The 16363-nt window shown below is 33.9% G+C and overlaps 1 protein-coding gene across 4 annotated transcripts in view; it reads right to left on the reverse strand.

Moving 5' to 3' along the window:
- SBF2 (SET binding factor 2) overlaps window positions 1-16363 on the reverse strand; it is a 555796-nt gene that overhangs the window by 248919 nt on the left and 290514 nt on the right. For all 4 annotated transcript variants that reach the window (XM_037026339.2, XM_037026341.2, XM_037026338.2 and 1 more), the window contains 3 exons: window positions 15525-15647; window positions 14114-14224; window positions 8497-8602 (listed from right to left, as the gene is read on the reverse strand). In XM_037026339.2, the coding sequence (XP_036882234.2) occupies window positions 8497-8602; window positions 14114-14224; window positions 15525-15647 (340 nt within the window). The remainder of the gene's footprint in view (window positions 1-8496; window positions 8603-14113; window positions 14225-15524; window positions 15648-16363) is intronic.

Consider the following 16363-nt stretch of genomic DNA (forward strand, 5'->3'; position numbering starts at 1 on the left):
AGATCACTTTAGTCTGCGACTTAAAAAATGTCTAATAAATAGTATATTGTAATAAATGGGGAATAAATATTCTAATACTAATGTGTTTGCAGCTAAAATTCAAATTTCAGGTGAACGGATATGAAAACACATATGTGAATTTCACATGAATTAAACCGTTAAACAGTTGTGGATTAGAGTAAAAAATCAGACAGACTATAAAAACTAGTTCCTGTGAATACAATCTTATTATTAACATTTAAAAACTACTTTTTCACACTTAAGACATAAATCTTCAGGTAAACAAAGGCTGTTCACATGGACTACAGTAGGAAACAAACAAAAAAGATGGCAAGAGATGAAGGGGATTAATCGGAAACTATGGGGAATGAGGTGACTGAGGCAGAAACCACATAATTACTTCAGGCAAACACAGAGGCCTCTCCAACTGTGAAAAACAAATTCATTATCATAACAATCCTTGAAGAGAAGAACCAAGGAAATGCTGTCATTACATTTAGACTGTTCACAGGAAAACTAGTCAAGGCTACAAAAGAATCTTCCAGTCTTATCTGTTTCCTGTCTGTGCTTTGTAAAATCCACCATCACCAGCCCACCCCCAACTTAGGTAGTGAACTCTGATAATGGTCTAATATTGGCCTACAACAACGGTCCAACCAAAATGGCTGCTGATAAGAGTTATCAGTACCACATGCTCTGAAAACTACAACTCTGCATATAGTGCTGTTTTAGAGGCATCTTTCTCCTTTCCTTTCTTATCTTTGCCTTATTCTTTCCCTGAAACAAGTAAATTTTCAATATGTAAGCAAAAGATAATTAAGCTGAAAATATTAGCGAGTAAAACAATGAAATTTGATCTTCAGGTGACTAATCTTCATGTGTTCTGGCACATTTCATGCATACACAGAACATCTACTGAGATATGACTGCCATTTCCTTCATGGCTAGTGTAGTCATTCAGTTATTCAATAAACATTGATGCCTTCTGCACCCAAATCACTATGTCAGATACAGAGGACACAAAGAGCAATAAGACAAGGCAGTTCTAAGAGTGCAGTTTAGTAAAGGAAAATTCCTTATTAATAAAAAGGAAAAAAAGCATACAGTAGAATTTCTATACCATCCCTCAAGATATCTGGGAATCAAAATACCAGCCCTGTACAGCTCTGGATTTAACTGTTATCTGAGAAGGAAAAAAAATCCCTAATTTATTCCAATAGTGTACATTTTAAAGATAAGAAGTTAGGTACACACATATAAAGAGTTAAAAAATTGCATGTTTTAAAAATATTTTTATTGTAAGATAAAACACATATGTACAAAACCATACAAATCAAATGAATGGCTTACTGAATTATCTTACAAGCACTACCTAGGTCATAACTAGGTCAAGAAGGAGAACTTTGCCAGCAACCCTAGAAAAGATTCTTCCATGTGCCCCCAAACACAATCACCACTCTACAGCCATAAATAATCATTATTCTGACTTTTCTATTAACCATTTTTCTGATTTTTTTTCTACAGTTTTATCACCAAAATGTGCACTGCTAGACATGATTCAATCAGATCATATTAAAAATGGGATATGTTTTAAACCTATTCTAATTTAGAGGTTCCTCCTCCATTCTTTTCCTTTCCTGTCCTTAAAATATATTTGTTTAACTGGACAGCTACATGCAAGAGAATGAAACTGGATTATTGTCTAACTGCATACACAAAAGTAAACTCAGAATGGATCAAAGACCTGAATGTAAGTCATGAAACCATAAAACTCTTAGAAGAAAACATAGGCAAAACTCTTGAATATAAACATGAGCAACTTCTTCCTGAACGCATCTCTTATGGAAATGGAAACAAAAGCAAAAATGAACACATGGACTACATCAAACGAAAAAGCTTCTGTACAGCAAAGGACACTATCAGCAGAACAAAAGGGCATCCTACAGTATGGGAGAATATATTTGTAAATGGCATAACATCCAAAATATATAAAGAACTCACATACCTCAACAACCTAAAAGCAAATAACCTGATTAAAAAAATGGGTGGAGGATATGAAGAGACAATTCTCCAAAGAAGAAATTCAGATGGCCAAAAGGCACATGAAAAGATGCTCCTAATCACTAATCATCAGGGAAAAGCAAATAAAAACCACAATGAGATATCACGTCACACCAGTTAGGATGGCCAGCATCGAAAAGTCTAAGAACAACAAATGCTGGTGAGGATGTGGAGAAAGGGAAACCCTCCTACAAATGCTGGTGAGGATGTGGAGAAAGGGAAACCCTCCTACACTGCTGGTTGAATGTAAATTAGTTCAACCATTGTGAAAAGCAATATGGAGGTTCCTCAAAAAACTAAAAATATAAATACCATTTTAGCCACAAATTCCACTCCTAGGCATTTACCCAAAGAATACAAGTTCTCAGAATAAAAAAAGACATGCATCCCTATGTTTATCGCAGTACTATTTACAGTAGCCAAGATATGGAAGCAACCTAACTGTCCATCAGCAGATGAATAGATAAAGAAGAGGTGGTACATATACAAAATGGAATATTATTCAGCCATAAGAAAGAAACATATCCTACCATTTGCAAGAACATGGATGGAGCTGGAGGATATTACATTCAGTGAAATAAGCCAGGGGGAGAAGGACAAGTACCAAATGATTTCCCTCATTTGTGGAGTATAACAACGAAGCAAAACTTAAGGAACAAAACAGCAGCAGACTCACAGACTCCAAGAAGGGACGAGCGGTTACCATAGGGGAGGGGTCGGGGAGGGTGGGTGGGGACGGAGGGAGGAGGGGATTGAGGGGTATTATGATTGGCACAGATGGTGTGTGGGGGGGATCAAGGGGAAGACAGCGTAGCACAGAGAAGGCAAATAGTAACTCTGTGGCATGTTACTACACTGATGGGACAGTGACTGCAATGGGGTGTGTGGGGACTCGGTAACATGGGTGAATGTAGTAACCGCATTGTTTTTCATGTGAAAGCTTCATAAGAGTGTATATCAATAATGCCTTAATAAAAAATATGTATATATTTTGTTTAAGAATCTGGGACATCTGACTGATCATTTCAGAAAGCCTGGATTTTGACAATTACAGTCTCTCGATGCATTTGGATGTGTTCCTCTCTCTTCTGTATTTTGTATGATCAGATTCAGACTTAATTCCACTGGCAAAACTACAGGTAGTGTTTGGCAAGGCTTGGCATATAACATGTACTTGCTTTTCTTGTGATGATAGCTGTTGATGGTTCAATCTTCATTTACTGAGGGTTCTAAAAATGATTATGTTCTATTTCAGTTTCTTTTTCACTTATCTGTAGAATACTTTTAAAAAGAGACAATTCCCCTCATCCACTATAGGGCTACTCTGTATTATAGTTAATATAGCCAAAGCAGAATAAATGCTTGATTTCTTTCCTTCACTGGTAAGTTTTCAAGATAATAAATTGGTTCCCTGTTATATTCTGAGGTAATAATTTTTTAATTTAATATTATTATGAATTCACAGATTTAAAAATATTTGCTGGGTTTCAACCAATTGCAATTATCATCATTTTTGAAACTCAAATTGTTTCATCTTAGATCAGCTGCAAACCTCTTCAAGATGGCTCTTGAGTTCTTTTGACAAAATTCTAATAGTTTTCTCTTTTTTGAGCTATAATTCACATACCATAAAATGTATCCTTTTAAAGTGTATAAGTCAGTGGTTTTTAGTATAATCACCGGTTTTAAAAACAGCACCAATGTTCAACTTCAAAATTTCATTACCTGAAGAGAAAACCCATATTCATTAGTAGTCACTTTACATTGCCTCGTCCCCCCAGCTCATGGCAACCACTAATCTATTTTGTGACTCTATGGATTGGACACTCATATAAATAGAAACATACAATATGTGACCCTTTGTGTCTGGCTTCTTTCATTTAGCATAGTATTTCCAAGATTTGTCCACACATAGCATATATCAATACTTCATTCTTTTTAATGGCTGAACACATTCCAGTATGTAGCTATAACACATTTTGTTTATCCATTCACAAGTTGATGGAAATTTGGGTTGTTTTCATTTCTTAGCTATTATGAATTATTCCACTATGAATACTCATGTACAAAATTTTATATGAATGTATGTTTTCAATTTACTTGAAGAATCTGATATATTTTTGACATATGTATATACCTGTAAAACCATAACCACAAATAAGATAATGAACACAAACATCCCAGTGTTGCCCTATGTCCTTTTATAGTCCTTTCCATCCCAACCCCATGGCAACCAGTAACCTGTTTTGTCATCATAGATTAGATTGCATTTTCTAGAACTTTAGAGAACTCAAATCATATAGTAGGCATTCTTTTTTGTCTGCTTTTTTCAGCATAATTATTTTGAGATTAGTCCATGCTCTAGCATGTACCAATAATTATTACTTTATATTGCTTGGTAGTATTCCAATGTATAGATATACCACCGATTATTTATCCATTTCCATCACCATTATCCATTGTCACTGAAAGATATAGGGCTTGTTCCCAGTTTCTTACTATTATAAATATATGGATGTGAACATTTGCATACAAGTATTTTTATAGAGAATGCTATCATTTTCCTTAGAAAAATACCTAAGAGTAGAATAGCTGGATTAATTCAACATTTATTAAAAAAATCAAACTGTGTTCCAAGGTAGTTGTTCCACTCACATTACCAGTGAATGAAAAGTTACAATTCCTTCATATTTTGCCAATATTTTCCCCCCTCACTCTTTGTTTTCAGTGGTCTTCAGCCATCCAAATTATACTGTGTATGTTAGTGCTCTGAAGGGGGTGGGACAGAAATCAGTTTATTGGGCAGTTCTCTATAAAATTGGAGCATGGGATGCACATTCCACTTTTCTGCTTCCCCCTCGTCCAAGGAGAAACTGCAAGCTGGGACAATCTCTCCCAGCACTGAGCTGTTCTGGCTCGAAGGAGACACTAACCAGGTAAATGAAATTACTCTTTTTACCCATTTCAGTGTGGCAGTTCTCAGCTCTGTCATCATCTAGGGTACTACAACTTAACTAGATTCTAGAATTCTCATAAAGCTATTTTGGTTTGTGTATTATTGCTAAATCATTATTTCTATGGGGGAACAAGGACTAGGACTTCTACCTAATCTGCCATCTGGCTGACAACACTCATCAAATTCTCCTTCCTGATTGTTTATCTCCTTCACTATTTTAAGCATATTTTAGTATCTGAATCTGATGACTATTTTCTGGCACTCCTGTGGGATTTTTATATTGTTTATGGTTTCTTTTGTATTTCTTTCACATAGGTTTAGTCCTCATGTTTCTCGTTATTTTTGATTAAGCACTGGACACATAAATGTAATTTATTGACATATTAGAGTCCTAAAATGCAGTTATCTTATTCCAGAGAGGATTTACTTTAATTTCTACTATATGGCTAGAGACAGTAGCATCAAGGATCACCTTAATCCATTTCAAGGAATTTAAATGATTTCAAGCTGTACTTTAGTTCCTCAGGAGGCCTGTTTACTTGTGATTTCCCCACTTGTAGGCTGTGATCCTTTATAGTCCCAACTCAAAGTATGAGAGCTTTATAAAGGAATCTCTCTTGGTAAAACCTGAACTCTAATTTTCCCTTTCCCCATGGAATATCACTAGTACTGATCAACAGATGTTTTGGTAAAAACTGTCCCAAATGTCTGGCTCATTTCTCTAGGTTTTCTTCTTCTCATGGACCATGATTTAGTAATTCTTTACTACCTATAATACTTTCAAGCAAATGTTGTTTATATTTATATAACTTTCTAGTAGTCATTGTTAGGAGGGTTAGTTTGAATGTCATAGATGGCCACTACTGCTAGAAGAGAGGTCCAGGTTTCATTAATTTATACTTTATCTACAGCAATTTTTCTCAGTGGGAGTGCTACTGGTATTTGAGGTAAAAATTCTTCTGGTGCATATACACCATTCATGAAGCATGTTTACCATCCCTGGTCCTGGCCACTAAATGCCAGCGACAATCTCTCCTCTCCCCCTCAAATCATTGTTAAAGTTAAAAAGCGTATGAGATTTACAAGACACTAATTAAGTATAAATTAATGATAGCATTTGGGAATATGCAATTATTTTATTTGTTTCATAATCTTCCATTCCTCTTCATGGTAAATTTTTGCTTTGATTGCCTTTCAGAGGTATACAGACCCTTCTAAAATGTAAAAAAATTATGTGACTAGTGCTTGGTTAAAATCAATTAAGTCAGTGATTACTAGGGACCATGGACAGGCTGCAGATAGTTCATAAATCCCCTAAAATTATTTACAAAATTTGTGAAGGGAGCATTTAATCAATAATATATTCTTTAGAGAAGTTCACTGGAGAGAGAAAGAAAATAGCTTTAATTAAGTTGGTACTTTCTGAGATAACTCAGTGAGTAGAAACTTTCAGGAGGGAAGAGAAGAAAGGATACATAATTTTTATGTATTAGTGTCACAATTTATCTTTATTAAGATAATATAAAACTCTACTTATATTTACACTAATCTCTTCTGAGGTTCTCTAAATTTGACTGATTGAAGTTACAGCAGGAGAATAAGGATGGGACCACTAATGAAAAAGGAGTGATAAATACAGAGCTGAGCAAGAAACACAGTTCAACATGAGATAGGAGAAAAACAAGAGGGTAGAATTTTTATGCAAGGAACTAAGGATTCCATGGAGAAGCAGAATATGAGTCCCAGGGAAGGGAAGGTTTCATATAATTAGAAAAAGACAAAGATGGATAACAATGACAAGAATTCAATCAAAGAAAGTAGGACACTTGTATGCACAGACAGACATATATAAAAAAACAAAGGTTAAGAAAATGGGAATCTCTGGCAGCCTTGGTTTGAAACATCCTCTTTTTTTTTTTTTTTTGAGAGGGCATCTCTCATATTTATTGATCAAATGGTTGTTAACAACAATAAAATTCTGTATAGGGGGGTCAATGCTCAATGCACAATCATTAATCCATCTCAAGCCTAATTCTCGTCAGTCTCCAATCTTCTGAAGCATAACGAACAAGTTCTTACATGGTGAACGAATTCTTACATAGTGAATAAATTCTTACATGGTGAACAGTACAAGGGCATTCATCACAGAAACTTTCAGTTTTGATCACGCATTATGAACTATAAATAATCAGGTCAAATATGAATATTCGTTTGATTTTTATACTTGATTTATATGTGGATCCCACATTTCTCCCTTTATTATTATTATTATTATTTTTATTTTTAATAAAATGCTGAAGTGGTAGGTAGATGCAAGATAAAGGTAGAAAACATTTTAGTGCTGTAAGAGGGCAAATGTAGATGATCAGGTGTGTGCCTATGGACTAAGTATTAATCCAGGCTAGACAAGGGCAGCAAAACATCCACGGATGCAGAAGCTTTCTCTCAAAATGGGGGGTGAGGTTCTGAGCCTCACCTCTGTTGATCCCCAATTTCTCACCTGATGGCCCCCCTGCGACTGTGCCTGTCTTAGGTTGTTCCTCCCTTGAGGAATCTTAGCCGTCTCTGGCTAACCAGTCATCTTCCGGGGCCATACAGGGAAATGTAAAGTTGGTAAGTGAGAGAGAAGCCATATTGTTTGAAAAGGTTAGCTTTTTACTTCTTTGCAGATTTATGCCCTGTGGCTTCTATGCCCAGCACTTGTCTCGAGGTATCTTTACCACCTGGAGGAATTATGATGCTCGGTAAATTCAATATGAGGCACGAATTCTATTTAAAGGTTGTAATTAGGAAGGAAGAAGAAAACCTATAGAGGTAGCATATGGAAGAAAACATGGGAGGATTGATTATTTCTTTGACATATCTTCTTGTAGAGTACCTTAAGCATGTATAGGTTTTAAACTACTAACTAACTTGTGCACACATATTAACATAATAGGAATATGGTGACATAAACTAAGCAAATCTATAATTACCAGTGAAACATCCTCTTTTAGGTCGTATGATTCCTTAAATGAAATACAAGCTGTCCAATATACAGAGGGCCCTTTATAGTGTCTTCTCCTCAATTCTTCATCCTAGGTATTACTAGAAAATTAGAGAGAAAGTCCTGATACGGAGGGTACAATGAAAAGGATGGGACTTTTGGTTCCATTTGACAAGGTTCTACAAAAGCAATTCATCTAAGGAAAAGAAAATATACTGTCAAGTCATCTTTTAAAGCATAATGAAAATGGATCTACTTCCACAAGTCTAATTGACTCCAGAACAAAAGGAGCCTGGGTTAAAAGTAAAAAAACAAAACAAAAATGAATACTAGTTAAGATTAAGACCCACATAATTACACATTTTACATATAAGGCATTTATAGTTTGCTTTTATTCTCTGGATTCATGTCAGGTGATGTGAGCTTAAAAATAAATCTTTTTTTTTTTTTTGGTTTCTACAGGAGGACATTGAAAATGAGAGAAAAGACATACCCAACTGCTGGAACAGGAGAGCCACACTAGTGCCTGTTACAGGAAGACTATCATGTAAAGGAGTATGGATCAGTTGTCTATCTCCTGCACCCAAGGAAAACAGCTTCTGCAGAATGGGGGAAAAACATGGATACAAATACAAATGATTTCTTTTCAGACACCTTCTTATGATTAAAAAAGTCCCATTGTAGTTCAAATTTAGAGCAGACAATGATGATGTAAGATCCAATTAACACATGCAAAGGGAAATAATGTAGCCCAAAACATTGAACTTACTCTGTGCCCAACTGAATATGATACAGGAAAATGCAGTAGTTGATTATTAAAAATTCAGTAACAATAAGAGAAAAATCACTGACAAACTTAACTAAAAATTAATAAATGTTAAAGTCAACATCTATATGCCAACTCTACCTCAGCAAAAATGGTAAAATAAAAGAAATATATGAATCACATATGTAATTTTTAGTAGCCATAACAAAAGATTAAAAAAAAAAAGTCAACAAAATCCTATCATACCAAAGGCCCATAAAACCAGCCTTTAAAGTTTAGGTAAGTTCAGGATCCATCATGGTCAAACTACATTTCATATTACTCCTATGGAGAAGAGGTAGGAGAATTGAGGAAGAGGGTAGGAGGAAAAAGGATAAAAACTTAAGAATGAAAAAAGACATAGCAAAAGACAAAAGACTAAATTAAAAGGCAAAGGGCAAGGAGAAAGGATGCCAATTTCACTGTAAGTAAAATCTTTGTCAGAATGAGGATAAACAATGTAATGCTTTGTCCCCAAAATTACATAAGAATAAACAAAGTAAATGATCAACCAGTCAGTTTTAGGGTTTAAAGAAGAGCATGGGGCCCTAGAAATATTAAGTAATAGAACAGCAAAACAAAGAAAATAACAAGAGACAAAAAAGGACATTACATAATGATAAAGGAATCAGTCCAACAAGAGGATATAACTATTATAAACATTTATGTGCCCAATATAGGAGCACTTAAATATGTAAAACAAATACTAACAGAACTAAAGAATCAGATGGCAACTCAAACATATTAGGGGACTTTAACACTCCACTTACATCAATGGAGAGATCACCCAGACAGAAAATGAATAATGAAACAGAGGCACTGAAAAAATACATTAGATCAGATAGACTTAACAGATAAATACACAACACTCCATCCAAAAGAAATACAATACACATTTTTCTGAAGTACATATGGAATGTTCTCCAGAACAGATCAGATACTAGGCCACAAAAAAAAAAACCTCAATAAATTCAAAAAGACTGAAATTATATAAAAAAACTTCTTGGACCACAGTGTTTTGAAATTGGAAATAAATTACATGAAGAAAACAAAAAACCCACAAACACATGGTGGCTAAACAACATGCTTCTAAATAAACAATGGATCAATGAATAAATCAAGGTAGAAATCAAGGAATACATGAAGACAAATTAAGGCAAAAATACAACAGTTCAAAATTTGTGGGACATTGCAAAAGTAGTCCAAAGAGGGATGTACATAGCAATAGAGGCCTGCCTCAGGAAACAGAACAATCCCCAAAAAACAGTCTAAACTTACAATTAAAGAAACTAGAAAAAGAAGAAATGAAACCCAAAGTTAGGAGGAGGGACATAATAAAGATCAGAGCAGAAATAAATAAAACAGAGAAGAATAAAATGATAGGAAAAAAATGAAACCAAGAGCTAGTTCTTTGAGAAGATAACAAAACAGACAAACCCCTAGCCAGACATATCAAGAAAAAAAGAGGAGAAAACCAAAATCAGAAATCAAAAAGGAACAGTCATAAATGACACCACAGAAATACAAAGAAGTATTATAGAATTCTATAAAAAATTATATGCAAATAAGTGGGATAACCTAGAAGAAATGCACAAATTCTTAGAAAAGTATAACCTTCCAAGACTGACCCAGGAAGAAGCAGAAAATCTGAACAAACCAATTACCAGTAATGAAATTGAATTGGTAAACAAAATACTCCCAAGAAACAAAATTCCAGGACCAGAAGACTTCACAACTGAATTCTACCAACCATTTAAAGAAGTGCTATTACCCATCCTTCTTAAAGTATTCCAAAAACTAGAAGAGGGAATACTTGCAAACTCATTCTGAGACCAGCATCACTCTAATACCAAAACCAGACAAAGACATTGTAAAAAATGATAATTACAGACCAGTACCCCTGATGAACCTAGATGCAAAAATCCTCAACAAAATATTGTGAGACTGAATTCAAAAAGACATCAAGAGGATCATTCACTAGGACCAAGTGGGATTTATTCCAGGCTTACCAAGGTGTTACAATATCCATAAATAGGATCTGGTCATACACCACAATAACAAAAGGAAGGATAAAAACCATATGATCATCTAATAGATGCTGTAAAAGCATTTCACCAAATTCAACACCCATTCATGATAAAATCTCTCAACAAAATTGGTATAGAGGTATAAGGTATATGGGCATATATCTTTACATAATAAAGGCCATATAAGACAAACCCACAGCTAATGTCATACTCAATGGCAAAGAGCTGAAAGCTTTTCCTCTAAGACCAGGAAAAAGACAAGGATATCATTCTCACCAATTTTGTTCAAAATAGTACTGGAAGTCCTAGCTACAACAATCAGATAATGCAAAGAGATAAAAGGCATCCAAATTGGCAAGGAAGAAGTTAAACTGTTACTATTTGCAAATGGCATGAAATTATATACATAGAAAACCCTAAAGACTCAACTACAAAACTGTTAGAACTAATAACTAGATTCAGCAAGGTTGCAGGATACAGAATGAAAACACAGAAATCTGTTATGTTCCTATATACTAACAAAAAACTAGCAGAAAGAGAATTCAATAAAATAATTCTATTCACAATTGCATCAGAAAGAATAAAATTCCTAGGAATAAACCTAACCAAGGAGGTGAAAGACCTGTACCTGAAAACTGTAAGACACTCATGAGAGAAATTAAAGAAGATGCCAATAAATGGAAATCTATAGCATGCTCATGGATAGGAAGAATTAATATTGTCAAAATGGCAATACTGCCCAATGCAATTTACAGATTCAATGCAATCCCTATCAAAATACCAACAGTATTTTTCAATAAACTAGAACAAATAATCTTGTAATTCATACAGAACTACAAAAGACTCCAAATAGCCAAAGCAATCTTTGGAAAGAGGAACAAAGCTGGGGGAATTACGCTCCCTGATTTCAAGCTATTTAAAAAACTGTAGTAATCAAAACAGTATGGTACTGGCATAAGAAGAGATCCATAGTTTAATGGAATACAATAGAAAACCCAGAGACAAACACACACATATACTGTCAATTAATATATGATAAAGGAGCCATGAAAATACAATGGGGAATAGACAGTCTCTTCAATAAATGATGTTGGAAAGATTGGACAGCTACATGCAGGAGAACAAAACTGGATTACTGTCTAACTTCATATATAAAAGTAAACTGAAAATGGATAAAAGACCTGAATGTAAGACATAAAACCATAAAACTCTTAGAAGAAAAGATAGGCAAAAATCTCTTGAACATAAGCTTCAGCATTCTTTTTTCTGGACACATCTCCCCAGGATAAGGGAAATGATAAAAAAAAATGAACAAGTGGTACTACATCAAATTAAAAAGCCTCTGTACAGCAAAGGACACCATCAGAAGAACAAAAAGGCATACTACAGCATGGGAGAATATATTTGCCAATGATATATCCAATAAGGGGTTAACATGCAAAATATATAAGGACTCATATGACTCAACATCAAAAAAAGCAAACAACCTGATTAAATAATGGATGGAGGACCTGAACTGACATTTCTCTAAAGAAGAAATACAGTAGGTCAACAGGCATATTAAAAGATGTTCACATCACTAGTCGTCAGGGAAATACAAGTCAAAAGCACAATGAGATGTCACCGCACACCAGTTAGAATGGCCACTATCCAAAAAACAAGAAATAACAAGTATGTTGGCAAGGATGTGGAGAAAACGCAATCCCCCTACACTGTTGGTAGGAATGTAAATTGGTACAGCCACTGTGGATAGCAATATGGAGGCTCCTCAAAAAAACTAAAACTAGAAATACCACATGACCCAGTAATTCCACTTCTAGGAATTTACCCAAAGAAAATAAAATCCTTGATTCAAAAAGATACATGTATCCCTATATTTATTGCTGCATTATTTACAATAGCCAAGATATAGAAGCAACCAAAGTGGCCATCAATAAATGAATGGAAAAAGAAGATGAGGTACACATATACAGTAGAATATTATTCAGCCACAAAAAAGAAAGAAATTCTGTTATTTGCAACAACATGTATGGACCTAGGAGGTATTATGCTAAGTGAAATAAGCCAGGCAGGGAAAGACAAATACCAAATGATTTCACTTATTTGTGGAATATAAAAACAAAACAAAACTAAATGAATAAAATAGTTGCAGACTCATGGACACTGAAGAGTGATTGGTGGTTACCACGGGGAAGGGTTTGGGGTCGGTGGGTGGGTCGGTAGAGAGGGTTTGGGGGATAAAGGGGCACAAAAATTTTCAATCATAATGTAAGTTGGTCACAGAGGTACAGCATGGAGAATATAGCCAGTGATTTTGTAGCATTTTCTATGCAGACAGATAGTAACGGCAGTAGTTAAAGTGAGGATTTAATAACGTGGGTAACTATCAAACTGCTGTTTTGTATACTTAAAACTAATATAAGATTATGTGTCAAGTATACAATTAAAAAAAGATATTAAGCCATAGAAACTGAGGTTCTTACTTTTTCATCTCATTTTTATATGAAAATCTAAAGACATAAAGAGGATAAAAAATACATTACCACTTTGAAAAAGTCTTATTTCATAAAAGAGTTTAATATCCTTATTTAAGGCTTGATCTATGAAAAAATCCTTGGGAAATTTTAAGATATAGATTATATTCCCTAAAGAAGATTTGTAATTTTGGACTATCATCAAATTACTAATGGTAGCAAACTGAAATAAGAAAAATAAGCCCTCTTCTTTCAAAGCTTAAATACGAGGTATTCTATTAATGATTACACACAACACACCATGTGCTTTAGGACCATGTGTAATTGCTGTTACATTTCCAGAGAAATGAATAATGAATCTATTCAGAAGTAGTTATAATGTTATAAAGAATTGTTTTCAGTGTTTTCTTAATGTTTTCTCCTAATTTTTATTACTCAAAAATTTCTTCCTTTAAGTTAACAATTTTAGGTGTAACTCTATAGAGGAACAAGAAAGGTAGAAAATTGACTAAAAAGTGTATTTCCAAGAACATGTAAATGAGAGTTCAGGTTACAAAAAATATGACTTCTAAGTATGCTATGCGAAAGTTGAGCCCTGTGTTAAAATTAACCTCATGACCTAAGAAAAGAATGGAATCTTGGGTCTCTACAAAGCCGACCATAGGGACAATGCTTAATGAAACTAAGATATTCTTCAAATTGAAAGTATTTAAAGAATTCTTTTTTATGCTTTTCTTCTTAAAGTAAGTGGAGGAGAGGAGAAGAGGAACAGGCCCTCTTCATCTCCCCTTTTATTCTATTTACCTGAGACCCTCCAGCTGCTGGGACAAGGCATGCACACAAGTTTGCAATGAGATTTTCCAAGGAGATATTCAGACTGTCCACATATACAGTGTAGATCAAACCCAGACAAGCCTGCAAAGAGAAGATGCATGTTGTTTTGCCATAGAAAAAGGTAGTATTAAAAAATAAACTGTTGTGACATCTGCTCCTAGGAAAATTTCTCTTTGAACCTAGTGAAGTATATCCTACCATGATCACAGAATAAATTTTAAGCAGCAAATGTTATTAAGTTTATTAAATTTTCCTCCCAAACCAGAAGCTCTAAATGAGCTTTTGAGATGAACTTATAAAAAGCAGAAGTTCATAATTTGTAAAACAGGTGTTTGTGCTCAGATAATGACTCAAGCAAATCTGCAGGGCCTAAAAGTGTTTTTATTTCCACTTACTTTGCAAAACTCCAAATTTCAAGATAAAAACATAGAAATTTTATCTTACTTTATGATTCTTACAAATTCAGAACATGTATTCTACAGAATTTAACTTACATGAAATATTACAAAAGATAGCAAAATACATCAAGCCATGACTAACACTTTAAGCTCAGAAGGCAGATGGCAAAATGGAAGACAAAATGCAATATTCAGAATTTTTCAGGTTATTAAAATTTGTGACTCTGAAAAATTAGTATTTGTTAGGAGTTTCCCATGTCACTGAAGTCTTGACACCAAGTATATGTAGTCTCAAAAATACAGAAAAGTTTTCCAGAAATTATGCATTAATTTTCCAAATCCTTGGGAAATTTTAAGGTATAATTTATACTTTCCAAAGAAGATCTGTTGTTTTGGAGAATGGTCAACTTTACTATTACTAAAGGTAGTGACTAAAATAAAAAAAAGAGCCCTCTTTCTTCAATGTTTAAATATATTTATGAAAAAATTAAAAATTTTTCTTACATTTGAAAATGTTTAGTATCTAGAAAAAGAAAATACCCAGAAGTAAACAGTATTTTAAAGCTATGTTGACAGTAGTATGAACAGAACTGTTTGAAATCACAAATACCAATCCTATTTACCTGAATCTAGACTCCTCAAAAGAAGATGAATAAAAATGCCGAAACTTGTTATATTAGTAATGCATTTTAAATTTGCTACAGGTGATCAAATGATTTCTTTAGGAGTCATAAATTACAGAGTCAGTAAACTGGAACCTATTTCAAGACCTACATCTTTGGTAGTTTAAATAGTCACCTTAAATTACTCAAATTTCATCCAGTGTGAATATACTTATTCTGTTCATACCAGTTTTATTTTATTGATGAATTCCTAGACTAACTTAAAGATATTTTAAATACAAAGGAACTTATTACCATGGTTCATTTGAAACAGATTTATATAGTAATACAAATCAATAATGACAACTATGTGTTCTTTACCCTAAAAATTTCTGGATAATCTAATCTGGATACCAACACCAGGCTTTTGGGAGCAAACACTTCTGCAGGCTGAATTAAATCAGGCACTTCCACTTCACCTTCAGTCTCTTCTTTCTTTGTTCCCTAGAAAAAGAGACACTGTAATTAACAGAATTTTCAGGTTCTCACAAAAGACAGACATATCACACACTTTCATGTAATATACAAATTCCACAACTAATCACAAAATGTAATTTTAATATCACTTTAAAAACTCAAACTAAAAATAAATCTAAGAAGCAAGTAGGCAAAGAAATTAGGAAGTAGGGCATACGTATTACATTTGTGAAAAGCTCCTTAAGCTCCAGATGCATACCACAACCTAATCTGCACATTTGGTTTTCGTGTGAGCTTCCAGTAATCAAAGATAAATAAGACACACTCAAATTATTTTAAATAGCGACCCAAAGAACTAAAAATGACACTCAAATGAAAAGCCAGTTTTCAAGAAAGTAAAAAATCTTTTTTGAAGTAAGGCACTGATTTTCATTTCTTTTTCTGCTTGTCCCAATCTTTCAAACAAAAGTGATAATCATTTAGGATTCTAAGCTTGCTCAATGCTCTTAGAAGTAAAACCAAATCAGCTCTAAATTCCTTTTGCTCATGAGCAACAATATTAATTTTCTGAGAATAGAAAATATTTTTTATACACAAAACTAGGTTTCAGAATGTACTTAATGCCACTGAACTGTACACTTGAAAATGGCTAAATGGTTAAGTTTTATGTCATGTATATCTTAGCACAATAAAAACATGTAGAATTTTAAAAAATCTAAGTTTTTTGTTAGTTGATACTACTA

The sequence above is a fragment of the Manis javanica genome, chromosome 11, assembly GCF_040802235.1.
Source record: "Manis javanica isolate MJ-LG chromosome 11, MJ_LKY, whole genome shotgun sequence".
Taxonomy (NCBI): Eukaryota; Metazoa; Chordata; class Mammalia; order Pholidota; family Manidae; genus Manis; species Manis javanica.